The sequence below is a fragment of the Macrobrachium nipponense genome, chromosome 22 (genome assembly GCF_015104395.2).
Source record: "Macrobrachium nipponense isolate FS-2020 chromosome 22, ASM1510439v2, whole genome shotgun sequence".
Lineage (NCBI taxonomy): Eukaryota > Metazoa > Arthropoda > Malacostraca > Decapoda > Palaemonidae > Macrobrachium > Macrobrachium nipponense.
Window position 1 is genome coordinate 22,700,143 of NC_087213.1, and position 16,077 is coordinate 22,716,219.

At 34.6% G+C, this 16,077-nt stretch overlaps 1 protein-coding gene across 4 annotated transcripts in view; it reads right to left on the reverse strand.

Moving 5' to 3' along the window:
* LOC135198539 (dynactin subunit 1-like) overlaps positions 1-15,163 on the reverse strand; it is a 102,504-nt gene extending 87,341 nt beyond the window's left edge. For 2 of the 4 annotated variants that reach the window (XM_064226208.1, XM_064226207.1), the window contains exons 1-3: positions 15,137-15,163; positions 3,323-3,376; positions 1,430-1,861 (exon numbers count right to left, since the gene is read on the reverse strand). In XM_064226208.1, coding sequence (XP_064082278.1) covers positions 1,430-1,861; positions 3,323-3,376; positions 15,137-15,162 — 512 coding nt within the window. In that variant the 5' untranslated portion in view covers position 15,163. The remainder of the gene's footprint in view (positions 1-1,429; positions 1,862-3,322; positions 3,377-15,136) is intronic. The other 2 variants (XM_064226210.1, XM_064226209.1) reach the window with 1 other exon arrangement.
* Positions 15,164-16,077: the final 914 nt, after the last annotated feature.

Consider the following 16,077-nt stretch of genomic DNA (forward strand, 5'->3'; position numbering starts at 1 on the left):
TGAGGTTTAGTTGTGGTAGTTCTACATTCCCCGGTAGAGGGAGGGGGTACGGGAATCACCTGACCAGTCAATTAGCGCTGCTGCGAAATTCGAAATTCTGCCGTGACGTCAGAGACTACAGCTATATGTAACTACCAGGTAAGTTGCATACGTAAAAGCAGTATGTTTGAGATTCAAGTAAAAAAACAAACACTCAACTAGGTAAACAAATGGAGACCTAATGTAGTTCCAACACATCACAAGCATGAAATGTGTACTTGAGGCTTGGCAAAAACAATGTTTATTCAGTTGTTTGGAACCTTCTCATAACATCATATCTGCTAAGAAGCTGACCATCACTAACCCCCTATTGAACCATCAAGAAAAACAAACAGCAATACACCATGCAAATGTTCTTGCGGCCAACTTATTAATCTGTTTCCTGAATGAGAAGCCTGCCAGTTAGGCAAATGCATTTAGATTTCATGCTATTAATTTATTAAGAGCTAGTAAGGAAAGGCAGGTTGTCCTTGACAAATGCAATCCTACAAGGATTTATAAATAATATTAATTAATGAAGTAGACATTTAAAAGTTTCATAAACACCAAACTGATCAGCAATATAAAGGTAACTTCTCAAATGATAAGTGAGTATACTTTATGTATACAGTGTGCCTTATATGCTTTCTAATTTACCAAACATTTGCCCACAAAAATATTCCCAAAGTCAAATATGGATTCTTTGTTCTGAGTCAAACAATGTACATACTATGTACAACAGTAGAAAATAGTACATCTTCAACTTGAAAAAGTACTCTCCATTAACCTTATCCATAAAGTTGCATTTAAAGAAATTAACAAATGAAGTTTGTACAGGAAGCAGTAACAAAAAATATGAAGTATAGCTTAGTTGCTGAGTGAAGTACAATATACAATATTACAGGGTACTGAGTAATCTATTATGAAGAGTCAGATAATTCAAAATTATAGCACATATTACCTATAAGTACTACTATGCATCCCAAGAATGAAAGTTCTATACAATCACGTTATTCTTTCTAAAGAAATATGGAGAAAATTACCAATATAATTCTGGAGCTGGAAGAAAATGTAGTACAAAGCTATCCCTACTTGAGCTAAAGCAGTAACATGTTTCAATTCCCATCATATTGTCACCTTAAATGTTAGTAGCCTTTTAAATAGAATGTAGCCAGACAACTTACTTAACCCAATTGTTGACTGGCGTAGCCAAAGCTTACTTCTTGAAAATGTTAAAATATACAATGACTGAAGAAATATTGGAGATTAGGAAAATCAACAATAGAGTAAATTAAATTACAGTATTTATATATATACTCTATATAATAAAAGAGAGAGAGAGATACACATGGCCTCTGTTAGTTTTAGATAAAAGAGAAACAGGAATGCATAATAAATATATATTCTATACTTGGCCTGGAATGCATCACTCTTCCGAGGTGTGGACTTCAAAGGGGTAGGTGCAACAGGTTTACGAAAGGGAGCAGCCTTGGAAAGGAGTCCACGAGGACTGACGGTTCCACCATCTGAGTCAATTGATGATGAAGAGGGGGGCCTCTTAAGGAGGGATTTATCTCCACAGTCAATTTTCGATGATACTTTGGATAAATCTAATTTTGGAGTGACCTTTGATACATTGCTAAGGGACTCTGACTTTGTTAAATCACTTTTTGATGACTTGAGTGAGGTCTGGGAGGGTGTTTTGTGGAGGGGTGATGGAGACGGTGAAAAAGTAACATTTGAAAGGGAGGGAGATCTGGGGAAATCATTCGAAATTGGTGGAGAAGGTGTGGAGGATGAGCCAAATGGTCGAAACACTGGTAATTTACCAAACATAGGTAACCTGTGAAAAAAACCATATAAAAAACAATGATCTATAACTAAAACTTTACCCACACCAGTGCTGTAAAAAAGAAAGCTTCATTACACTTAAAGTATAGAGCAGAGGTACACCAAGCCATTTCAAGAATATGAAATAAAAGATCAAATAACTCTCCTCTCCAATTAACCTTTTGACCTTTCCAGAGCCACAACAGTCCATAATCTGTTCATGCAACTTGCTACAAAAACAGTAACACCAATCATCATACCAAGTGGTGGAAAATATAAGCTGAAAAAAAATTTCAAAAATCCAAACCAGGCTTCACCAAAAAAATCGTTTTTCATAGAAATAGAGTTTAAGTCGAAGATTAGCCTTAAAACAATATACCAGTGCATACATATTCACTTATTGCATATGGTGTAAATTTTATATTTTTGTAAAGCATAACCACACAAAAGTCATCAGCAAAAAGATAACTTCTTTCTTCCTTTCTACAACTAATGTATAAGCCATTATGCAAGGGCACACTAAAAAAATAAAAAAACAAAGCAAAGGTGCATATACAAACTACACCACAACAGTTTCCCTTCACATTTTATCTTGGCTTTCTTCAACAGTTATGTAAGTTCAAAGACTGCAAAACTAGTACATACCATTAGTTGTTTATTTATTAACTGGAAATAATGAATGGTCATGTCTAGTTCAGTCTGTCAATAAATAAGTTGTACAAAGCTACAACTTATATCTCTACATAGATTACAAATACTGTACCTTAATTTCGGGGCAGTAATTAATCAAGCAGAATGGATACTCCTATTGTGAATGGCTATGATTGTCATCAGTATATGAAAATGTCTTTTACAAAAAGTTAAGTCAACAGATTCTTAAAGATAAGAGATTATCAAACTAACTGGACATGAGTAAAGTAAAGCACCATTTGAAAGTAAACAAACAACTAGTGGTAAATATGACAAGTTTTCTCTCTTCCTGAAAGGGTCAATGGATATACATGTACTCTGTCAAATACCCCATTGTTGAAAATGCACGTCGTTGCATTAAAAACACTAGACAAAAATGTGCTATACATTTGACTTAATTCTCTTACTGGAAGTGATTTTATCAATGCTTTAAAAATCTTACATATAGCTACAGATCACCCTGGTAATAAATGGCACATGCTATAACTAGTAACTGAATATGTATACCCACTGTTGCACTTTCAATTTCCAACAGCAAACTCAACAGTAATCCAGCTCACTTTTATCATAAATTAATTCAAGGTCAAGATAACTCATTAATAAGCTGTGTGGTACTTCAAAACTTTATCATTAAATTAATCATGTGGATAAATGCCTAAATTCATCAACTGGATAAATGACTATCTACTAGCAATGGAAGAAAGGTTTAACAGAACCACAAATTGAGTTTCCTCTTGGTTAGATTTATTTGCCCTGTGCGCTACATCCCAGTTCCAATTCCTACCTCAGGCGGTCTGGTTTTTGTGGAACAGGATTCCCTGTTGGTTTCCTTTTGAGACTGAGAAAGCATGTAAAATAAAATTCCAGTTACAAAACATCTAGCATCAGTACAGTATCTGAGCCACTTTCCTACTGACACATACAGACAATACTCAAATGAAACACTGCAATGATATATATTATTAAAACACATCTCATCTGTATCTACAAACTGTTAAGTATGAGTGAAAGTGCACTCAAGAGTTCATTAAAGTATTAAAGCTAGTATCAAGTAAAGGCCCATGTAAATTTTGCATCCTAAACCACATCAGAAGAAATACTTTTTGGAAAAAATAGCTTATTTTACAGCAAGGAATAATAAAGTAACTCACTATAATTCCATCACTAAGAAAACGGGTACGACACAATGTATATGACAGATAACAGGCAACCATTATTAAAACTAAGTCAACACAGAAGGGCATTTTGCTCAACTAGCACACAGTTGGATATTAGTCTGGCATGAGGACTTCATCTTTCAAGGTAAGGATCCACAAAGGAAGAACACTGTTTTTTTTCTAAGAACACTTAATGTTACAATAAACCACACTAAACCTGGCATTATAATGCACACATCTCAGAAGGATTCAGTCAAACAATACACCAACAGTGTACGTACATCCTTACCTCAAGTAATGAGTAACTATGGGAAATCTAGTGAAGAGAGGATTACACTTGCAAATTAGCATTAAAAACAGCAATAAATGCCTGGTTATAAAATATTATAACTAGCATGTAAAAATATTACACATTGATCAACTTCATTTTATGCTGTATGGAAATATATTCTACAAACTACAATTTAGGTCTATTTAATTTTGATTTTATTTTTGTATAAAAGAGAAGGAGTCATAGAATCATCCAACTTTCTAATTTCCACAGATGGTTAAAACTTACACAACCATAGCCAAATTTTTATCTAAACTTTGATGAATTAACATGAACAATCATAAAAACCCAGTAACTCAAAAAGTTACTGTCATAAATACCCATTAACTCAAAAAGTTACTAAGTAAATTAAAAGTTACTGGATAAAAAGCAATGTGCATAAAGGATCCTTCAAGAATACGTTAGGAAATATGCTGCCTCTTCCTCCTATATATATGATTCCCTTTCAAAGTAGGCCCATACTAGAAATTACTATAGCTATTATATATATCATATATATATATATATATATATATATATATATATATATATATATATATATTACATATATATAATTAGAAACTGCCTTCTTTGCATATATGAAAAGAAAGATTGAAAGCAGACCACTAATTGAAACTATTCACATCCATGTTTCCTCTTGATTTAGATGTCACTGCCTTAAGGCAAAATACTTTCTAATGGATTACACACTACTTTTAACCTAATGAAGGGCAAGCTCCTATCTTCTAGACTATAAAATAAATAAACAGGTGAGACTGGTACGCAGAGTTTGCATTCCTCCTGTCCTAGTTCCATGTAATCTCCATCACAATCACTCCACCTGAGTTACAATTGGCATTTTAAATGCAATGACCTACACCTCTAAGAATGTTGTTTCTTCAAAAGTTTACAAAGATATCCTTAGTAATGAACAAAGTACTGTATCTGATTAAACAGCATTAAACAGAAACCACTAAATGGCAATGATTAAGCATATGGAATTTGTCAACTATTAATCTACATAATTCCTTTAAGTTCATATGCCATAGCACAATGCACTTCACTTTTTCAATGAAAGAATGAAGCAACTTAGAAGCCTTGTTAATCGTTTACATAAAGCTTTCCTGGTTCTATTACTTATTGCATTTTTATCTAAAATCTCCAAGGCATCACCTTGCCAAAACAGTGTTCAAAAACAAAAGAATGAAATCTTAAAAGCCATACTATTTATAAAATACACTACCTCACCACACATCATCAATTTATTCCAAGACTTATGACTTTAGACAACAAAATGACTTAAACTGAAAAAACCTATAAGCAAATTAATTACATTTCAAATGTACTATGTTATTCAAAAGTACAACATTTTTACTGTCTATTTAATAAAAGAAAAATCTAAATTAATTTTACACTAAGGGTGACATGGAAGTGCCTTATTGCAAAACATCTTCTCTTCTTATGTGGCATAATATCATTATAATTTTGAGGGCCTTGTTAACAGCTGTTAAAATTCAGTAATGAATGCAGCAATACAAGTAAGAACAAAGTAAAAAATAGTACCATATGCACTTACGTAATGCTGATCTTAACTGAGCAAGAGATTACAATATTGCACTGAATGTTGTTATACCCACATTAAAAACAAAACAAGCACTTCATCCAAATCTTCATGTTTGTGCACAAGGCAAATCAATGATAATGTTATTCATTCAATATTGCGCACAAGGCTTATCAAAATAAATTATATTATCTTTCATTAAATATGGCATACAATAATTTAAGAAATCTTCACAAAACTTCATGAGTTAAGGCTAATGTATATCACTGGTTGAATCCCTGGGTAAATGTGTATACGCACACTATCCGTATAGTATTTAATGATGTAAATAATTACATCAAAACACATTTTAAGGAACATCAACTTTGTGTTAATCTGGATTAAATTACTGGACAAAAGGCAAGAGAGCACAAGGGTATAAACAGACAAGACAGACATCACATGATTGTTTAACGAAGTGCATTAATCATTGCAAGTACGTACATAGTAATGACAAATGAACTGATAAAATTTACAATTCAGTGTTTTCACTTATAGATTCCAATGACAGTATTAATACTGTGATGGAAAATCAATGAATTTACATGTAAATATTCAGTTTACTTGTTCATTACATGTTAATATCATTGCACTTCCATTAGCAACTGTATGAATTCTTTTTGCTTGCTTGATCTCTTTCTCTCTTGCATTGTGTACCATTATTTTACTCCAAATTTTGACAAAATTAATATCCAAAAATGAAATGTAATATGTACTGTACAGTGATTTGTATATCTATCTAAGATTCAACCTATGCTATATGACAGCCTAAGCTCAGGTAGCATACGTATTTCAGTCAATGTAAAGATTTCAGAAATTCTCATATGCCTTACTGAACAAATAATAATACATAACTGCTATCATATATATCTTTAATAAGCTCTGTGTAAACAAAACAGATTTTTAATGAAAGTTCATTTTATTTTTAATGTGGAGATACCAAATTGCAATAAAGGACTGAAGCTACGCTATAAAATCAGTAAACAAATGCACACTGGTGCTCACAAGCACAGCATACACTACATACTTATCTATCATTATTCAACCTTCATGTATTGTTGAATTCATTATTGTATTCAACAACTTACAAGACACATCAAAAATTGTCTTTACATACCTAAATAGATTATGAATTAGCATAAATCTGATGTTATAAAAAGAAATTGGCTACGTCAACAAAGCTCAGAGCATTGTGCAGATCTACTTACAATAACTGTAATTTTCAAAAGATGTTTTATATTTCACTTCACAACATTCCTGATTTAAGAAAGTTATGAAAATCAAGGTCTATGATCTAAAAATTGTGTGTGTAAAAACAGGACTGGTAGTTGCAAACTCAGAAGTAATAGGCTTAGTACACCTATATGAAAACATTAATATCATTCAGAAGCTTCTTATTTGGTTTTGGTGTTATTTATTGTATTATTGTAACACTTTATATTCTAATACAAACTTAAGTCAAGAGTCAGTCAGGAATTGTAGAATCAGATCTACTATATCATTCATTTTTACATATCCTTTTTGCCTTTATCTTTAAATGATATGGGATTTCTTATGTGACTTTGCACTTTTTTATTTGTTTTTAAGTGATTTTGCATTTCTATGACGTTTCAACATTTGTTGCTACCAGACATAAAGTTGAATAAACCAATGTATGTATATTGATATTTTTCTCCCTATTAATGCTTTTAAAATTCACCAGAATATGAAATGGCATAGCAGGAGTACTACTATAAGCACTTTAATGTTCTGGTTGCCAGTGTATGCTCTCAACGTAATTGACGACGACAGAAAAATATATAAAAACTACATACATAGGAAAATTACTTTCACTTTTGAAATACATTGCAATAATTATTATTACTGTTTATATGAAATTATTAACACTTACAGACTCAAAAAGTGGAACAGCAAAGCACATTGAACTCTTGGGAAGACATTGAACTCTTGGGAAGACAAGTGAAATATAGTACATGTAGTCTTTTAAACTGCCAAGAGCACCTCTCTACTGTGGCTTTCTATCCCAAGAGGAGGTACAATCAATTCCTGGTCTAGAATCATAATGGTCACAAGAAATGGGGAATAATGCTTTTGCATTATATTATTATTATTATTATTATTATTATTATTATTATTATTATTATTATTATATTATTACTATTATTATTATTATTATTATCATCATCCCTTTGTGGTTTCACTAGCCCACTAATACGAAATTTAGTAGTTAACTCTCACAAGGTCAGTTCAGGGGGCCTAGTTAATTTCACAAGGAAGTGTCTCCTAAGTGACTGGAATTTTAGTCATTGCATTGTCAATCTGGGAGCTTCAGGAGGCTAGCAGTTGATCACATACCTATTTTTACTCATTGGACCTGAAGGACACATATTTTCCCATAACCTTTTAATGTAGTATCCAAGAAACTATTCTTATTCCGGGGCCTTGTCTTTGGTTTCTGCATTACCGCTCAGGTCTTCATACGAACTCTGACACTCGACAAGGACACACCATCGAGCTACTGCCTATGCAGCTAACCTGAAAACTGGCAAATTTTGGTGCATCAAAAATTGTAGCGCTCTCACCACCGTTATTTTCTTGAGTCTGCATCAGTCTTTGGGGTTGCAGGTTAACTTTGAGATGTCCAAAATGTCCTTTTCCAGATCACAAAATCAAGAGTTGTTGGTAGACAGGATTTGCAGTTTATGGTGACCCTCAAAAGGTTCCACAGTCATCCCTGCCTGATGGCAAAGCCCTGGCAGGTGGTTACCAGATACAGGCAGTCCCCGGGTTACGACGGTGTCGGCTTACGACGTTCCAAGGTTACGACACTTGTCAATAGACGTTATTTCCAGGGTTACGACACATGTTCCAGGGTTACGACGCCTACAACGCTCATCTGGGAGATGAAATATGACACCAAAAATGCAAAATAATCAATATTTGAAGGTTTTTTTGATGAAAAATGCCATAATGCAGTTTACATAGTTTTCAATGCACCCAAAGCATTAAAAGTAAGGTTTTCTTAGGATTTTTGACGATGTTCCGGCTTACGACGATTTTCGGCTTACGACGCGTCTCAAGAACGGAACCCCCGTCGTAACCTGGGGACCGCCTGTACAGTCTTGCTGGAAAGGTTGGTTTCCAAACAGAATATCAGGATTCATTACACACACCAGCAGCTTATAATTTGAGGGTTGGCAGTGTTTATGTCAGAAAACTTCAAGGTGCCTATTACAGAAGAGATTCTGCAAGATTTTCAATTGTGGCAGCTGAAAAATCTGTTGCTTGCGGTTTCTCTTGTTCTTCCAGATCCAGAGGCTCTGATATTTATGCATACTGCTTGGGGTTCCACTTGTTCATCTAGATCCAAAGAGTCTGATGTTTATGTATATAAAAGCCAAAGGCTGGAAAGCCCATCTTCTGGATCTTCAAGCCAAAGGTAGTCAGTCATCTGAAGAATAGCAGAAACATATCAACATTCTAGAGTCAAGGACATTCCTTCACTGGCAACCAATCATTTGTACATCCCTATCTGACTGCTATATCTTGGTGATCTCTGACAATGCAACCACAGTCGTATGTCTCCAGAGAAAACGGGTAATTCATTTGCAAATTCTTAGCTCTGTGCTGAGATTAGGAACACCTTCACTAATGCTTTCAGCAGGGGCTGCCAGATCCTTCCACACAAAATTTGCATTGTGCTGAGATTTGTGTTGGGCACTCGGAACATCTTCACTGATGCTCTCAGCAGGAACTGTCAGATCCTTCCACAGATGAGGTTGCTTCACCTGGACATAATCAGAGTCTGCTGGAGGGTGCGGAGTAAGTTGTTGGTCAGGCTGCTTGAAACTTCATACACTGCTAGGCCCAGTTTCCTGCTTGCCACAGTTGGACCCAGCAGCTTAGACCAGAGAAACCATGGAAAAGGAATGGGATGGTTTGTATATCTATACTTTCTCTCCCTTAGGAGTGATCCAGCAGGTTCTAGTGAATTTCAGACTTCACTGCACTCTTACATGACTATTGTTGTTAGCCTCTGGTCCCAGCAAGAGTGGTTTGTTGACCTTCTAGACCTTGTACAGTAACTGACAATCCCCAAATCTTTAAAACTGAAGAAAAATCCTGAAAAAGTTGAAATTCCTGAAATTTCACAACTGCCTGGCAACCCTTTGTCTTTGTACACACATGGATGATATCTGGTGATGTTCAGAAGAATAGGGTTTCTGAGGTCACTGAAGTAGCAATGATCACTACACCATGATTACTGTCTACCTCTTATCTTTACCAAATGATGAGGTCAAGATTCACTGCTTGGTTGCTTGGTGTAACAAACTGGGTAGTATTCCTTCAATCTGAAACTTCTGCTTAACCTTACTGGACTTCTCTGTGTTAGTGTAGCATACAAAGTTACAGTTGTCTGAAACTTAAAGTTATCACAATAACTTTACATAAGGCCTTCAATCAGCATGAGGCAAACATGGAAATGATCATGGGATCTATAATCTGTTTCATTCATTTGCACCAATTGGTCCTTGGGTCAAGAATGAAACTTCCTAGTTGGGATTTGGCCATTATGGTATACGGCTTGTCCCAGATTCCTTATGAATCTCTCTGTATTGCTCCTTTCTTCAATTTGCGTCTTAAGACATTGTCATTGTCCTGTACTCCTCCTAGTGTGTTGCTAGTTCCACAGTCTGTAGCAGGGTGAGGCCTTTCACTCTTATGGTAGTTCATCAACTGGGCTTTCTCTTACTGGACTTCATTAACTAGGAATACTCTTCACATTTCCAGGAACTAACAATGGCTCCCATGACTTCATCCTTGGAAAATGACCACCTCCTTTGTTCAAAGCACAGTCAGGACATATCTTCAGTGTACTAAAATTTCCTATTATCATTTAGAAGTTTAACCAAACTGCACTATTCTATTTAATTCTCATAAGGCTAAAGTAATTGTTATACCTAAAAATCAGGGGTTATAAGGAGTCCCCTGGAGCTGATAAATGCAGTCAACATACCATTAACACTAAAATCAAACAAGTCATAAAAGGTTTAAAACATTGAGTGTGGAAGTGAGAAGAGAATAGTATTAAAATCTATATAAGTAAAACAAAGCACTGATGCAATGATGTCAAGGAGGCAGCAAAAGAAAAATTACAATCAAGAAATTGAACATGTGGATCCTTCATGGGAGGCATGGATTTGATCTCAATACTGTGTACTGTGTTGAATGTAAGACTGTGAGATGCTAAGTACAGTATTGCTAACCATAAATAGATATGAGATTTTCAATGCTGAAAACTTTACAGAGGAGCAATGAGGGAGGGGAGGAGGAGCACAGTGCTGATGTGGAATGGCAGGGTTTAATTGAGTACAGCAATTCTATTACCTTGGACTGTGAAGCAATCTAGTAACTAGTGCTTGGACAGGATGGCCAGAGCATGTTTACTTGTATCTTATTTGTCTCCAGAGTGTACTCTGACCTAGACACTGCTCATGAAAGAGGGTTAAGGATGGTAGGGAAGTCCAGAGACTTCACATTCACACCCCCAGACTTACACCAAGCTTTTAGTACCCAGGTACCTATGCACCTTGTTGGGCAGTCACTATTAATCCCAACGGGAAGGTGTCAGAAAATGTGTGGGTTACAACCCTCAGGTAGAATGACGTACAGGCAGTGTCTACACCAAGTGCATTTCCTAATTACCTGAAATACCAAAAAGTTCTTCCACAGAGCAAAGAACAAAGCCATACCCCTGACTTCACAAGCTCTCCAGCAAGAAAGTTGACTCCTCGTCCTAGGCCTATTAGATCACCCCATGAATCCAAAAAGATAGACATAACATCATCTTCCTGCATTTTACTGTACTAATGAAGTTTTCTATATCCCACATTCTGGGAGTGGGTCCTTTCTTTTCAAATAGCACTGAATAATGTGTACCATGCAAAGAGGCATCTTATCTGGGTTGCCAACTGAGTCTTGGAGGGAGGGGATCAAGAAAATCTCAAGCCTCACTTCTTGAACAGACAGGTTCTCGGTTATTGCCACACAGTCAGGTCCAGAAGAAAATTACAGACCCTCACCCTTCTGAGTGCTGTACAAGATAGGGCAGGCCAGGTAACCCCCGCCTCATTTCACTGAGGTAGACAGTCATTTGCATAAAGTCTCTGTCCATAGAATGCAGAAAGCTTTAAAGGTAACCTAGTGAGGCTCTGCATAACAAGAGATACATCCCACTCTAGAGGCCTGATTTCCCTAGAAGAGCAAAAATGCCCAAAACTTGTCATTAATATAGACAATTCCACTAAGATGGAGACGTCTACCCCTTTAACTCCCAAGTTTCAGACTACTTGTACTTTCATTGCACAGCACTTGAAACACTTGTAACATCTTACCTTGCATGAATATAACTAATATACAGAAAATTTATATAAATTTTATTGTAATCTTCCCACATTTCTCCTCCATTCTTCTTTAGGCTACAGCTTTAAAATTCAAGAACTCAGTATGATCCTCATATGTAAGTGCAAAATTTATCCTGATATCTTTGACACTGCTTACATGTACTGCATTAGCAAAGAAAACAAGATTCCTCTATATCTCTATGAATAGACGAGATCATTTCAGCACCAAGTTCAATTATAACCTCAGTATTTCTTTTTTACTGTAAGCAGTAAAAAATTAATCAGCTATATTTTACCAAAAAAAAGTTGCATTCTACATTTACTCTAAGTTTGGTTGACTATTTGACTATCAAGTTTGTGAGCGATGTGGGAAACACTTCATCCTAAACAGTAAGTGAAAACATAAGTTGACACAGAGTGTAATTATACTTTATAATTTAAATTTTAGAAAATAGCAAAACTGATTTTGTTACATATTCATTTAAACAGTTTTAGACCAAAAAAATTCAGCAAGGAAAACTATCTAATAAAAAGAATGGGAGGTATACGACTGAAATCCTATAAATTTCCAAATCTGGAAGGCTCAGTAGTCACTGACATTTACAAAGGAATCACTGTCCCTGCAATAGAAATGGAGACCTTTGTAGTCTCTCAAACACTGCACACATCAAATATTTTGCTACAAGAGTCCCAGACCTAAAATTATGAAATTGTACAATATTTTCCCCAATCATTCCAAGTTGTGTCTGAAGGCTGACAAGTTAGCTATTATAACTAAAATCACTTTTCTTTTCGTTAAATGAAATAATTCATACATAATACCTTAACTACCTCACCACTTACTGACTAAATTCATAAAAATCTATGGGGGACTGTAAAATCTACATATCATAATAGTGAAACTGGCTCACATTTCTACTCCCAAAACCCTTCACGCATCACTTAAAACAATCTTAAGCTACAGGAGAAATTCAGATGACTACAACACCTTTATTAAAGGTCTGAACTTATGATACAGGATGTCAGGATGTGGTTTGTTTAATTTTTGAAAAAAATATAGGACTGTACACCATATCTTCATAATGTTCATTTGCATGCTTTAATTGTATTTATACCATGTCCAGCATCACATTGATTTTTTTACATTCTCAGTTATAGTTGATGATACAGTGTGGTACTTCCCTAATGTAAAAGATACATTTTAGTAAAAAATAGAGTAATTAAGACTGAACAATTCAGTATCCACTATCAAAATGTTTGAGATACTACTACTAAGTGTGCATATATTGAAAGTACAATTGAAATTCAAGGGTTAAGACTGCAGTTTGGAAGGATTACAGAATGAAAAAAAAAAAATTAGTACCTCACGTCAAAGGTTATACCGGGTCTCAGTGCCTTGACGTGAACAATCCTCCATGGTGCAAAGGAAAATTGATCAATGCTAACAGGTGTACCAAGGTTAGCTTTGTACTGTCATGCATTATCAGCTTTTACAGAATGAAAGAAACAACAAACGACCACTAGTCTTAGACATCATGGTCAGAAAGTTAAAAGATTACCTTTGGCTTCAAGGTTTCAGCAGAATTCAAGAAAAATGCAGTGACATCAACGATATCTTCTACAATAGAACCTCATTAACAATGCTTTAATAATAATAATAATAATAATAATAATAATAATAATAATAATAATAATAATAAGACAATAATAATAATAATAATTACTACTATATATGGTAACAACAATAAAAAATAGTGCAATAGCAGATGTAGAACAAAATACCACAAATCATTCACTGTGACAGCCATCACTCAAAAAAGCAGCAATCTTTGGGTGTACAAATGGCTTACCCACAAGCAAAAGAAATTAAACCTCTTGGAAATTATTGTAAAAACAAGAAAATAATGACAGCTGAATAAGACTGTATGAAAAGTATAGTCAGCAAAAAGGAAATTTAAAAATGCCCCTGACCTCACAAAAATACTAAATTTTGAAATGAGCACATTTTGGGAAAATTCTTCAGTCAATAGTTTCCAGCATTTGACGATGTAAAAAAAATCATTAACATAAAGAAATGTTTGCTACTTGTCATTACAGTAACTGAGCAGTAAGGGAGTAAGAGTGGACACATCATATGTTGCAACTCTGCATCACAGCAATGTTTTGAGCTTTTGAAAAACTGAAATACTAATATCCCAATAACTTGTAATGTGCTTTTCTAGTTAGTTATTCCTAGCCATGAATATATTTTACATTATTCTAAAATATCAAGAAAATTTCTTCTCAAACCATAATCATATTGAAAGAAAATGAATCATTTTGCAGCTGTTACTTTCCCTGTTCCTAAAAATTGAATCTCCTGCTTCTAAATTTTATACAAATTTTATACAAATGGGAGTTGAAAGCTAACTGCTGATTCAAATTAAAATTCTTGTAAAATATCAGCAATCCAAAACTATTTCTAAAGAAATTGCTGAGGACTCTACAGATCAATCAGTTTACATTTCAAAGCAACACTATTATATTTCACACAAGCTGTGTGATACAAGACTGGAGTGAACATCAATACAAGATTAGGAATAAATAGTCCAGCAATTTCTGTGAAGATCAGCCCTCTGACTAATATACTTCAGGCATTTCAAATAAAACTGGATTTCCCTGTCCTTCTAAATAAAATACATTTACAGCAATTAAATTTTGCTCCATCAATATCAGAGTTAAGCTAATAGACAGGAGACAAGAAAGTGTCAAACATTTTCTTTACTGTAAAAGTTAGCTCAGTGGGTACAGTTATCTCAAATTTTTAATTCAAAACAACAGATTGTCGTAGGCTGATAAACCAATGACTGACCCTTATAAATATTAAAGCTACAACCAAATATAGTACCACTTATGCCTCAAAGTGAAAGCACCTTAGTTCTCAAGTGGTAAAACACAAGATCAGCTATAAAATTGAATGACAACACACAGACAACAATTGTATTTAGCTAAGAATACTAGAACCATTAATAACCTTAATTATGGCACCAAAACTGATCTCAAGTAATACCTTCAAGAACCTAGGTTAACAGTGCAATTTCCTGATCTATAAGAGTGCAAAATATTTTCAAATGCCGTTAGCTCTTACCTTGTAGGTTCAACCTTCCGCTTCATGCTAGGGTTAAGGACAAAACACAAAGATTTGGTTAGGATGCAAAACTGACAGGAAAGGGCATTTAACCTTGAACAGAACATAAGAGCCAAAAAATTTGAAATTTGGAAATGCATATCACTCAAAAGTGCTGTTCAAGAATTTGAAGCCCATCTGTCAAATACCTTCACTTATCTAAACAGCCTTCTAGGGTTTCAGTTCTAACAGCCATCTCTCTGATGCTATTAAGTTACAGCATTAAAATAATACAGACTACATTACATAGCTTCAGTAATGGTAATCTCATTCTATAAGTTGCAATTATCATGAAACAATATGTTCTGTGCTGCTTCTGACATTTACAGATTACTAAAGTATGATAATTCAAAATTAAAGGTCTACTATTATTCACTTTACCTTCTTGCTAGAGCTACATCACTAGTCATCAAGTCATTTATTGAAATATGATTATAAGAATGTCAGAACAGACTGAAATACAACTAGAAAAGTATCAGAATAGACAAGCAGCAATCACTGAATGAGAAGAGTTTTTGATACATGAGAGAAATAAGCAATCAATATGTGTTACCTCACACAAATTACATACGACTTATGCTAACATCACTTTTAAAAATTATAATGACAACTTTGTCTTAAGTTAAATACACTAACAGTGGTTCTTAAGGAGGAAAGTGAACATTTTGTAGTCCAACAATTGATCTTTGGGATGTGAAGCGAAACTACATTTTTTATCATTTCTTTGATTTCACTGACTGCTCAAGAATATATCATGCAATAAAACGCAAGGTGCATGGAACAATACATATTTCGTACTATGTTTGGCAGTGTGCAAACCCCTTGGGTGGTTACCACCCACAGTTTGTCTGGAGTAGTCTTAGTGGTTTTTGACAACATCCCTTTACCAGCTGCAGTGCTTT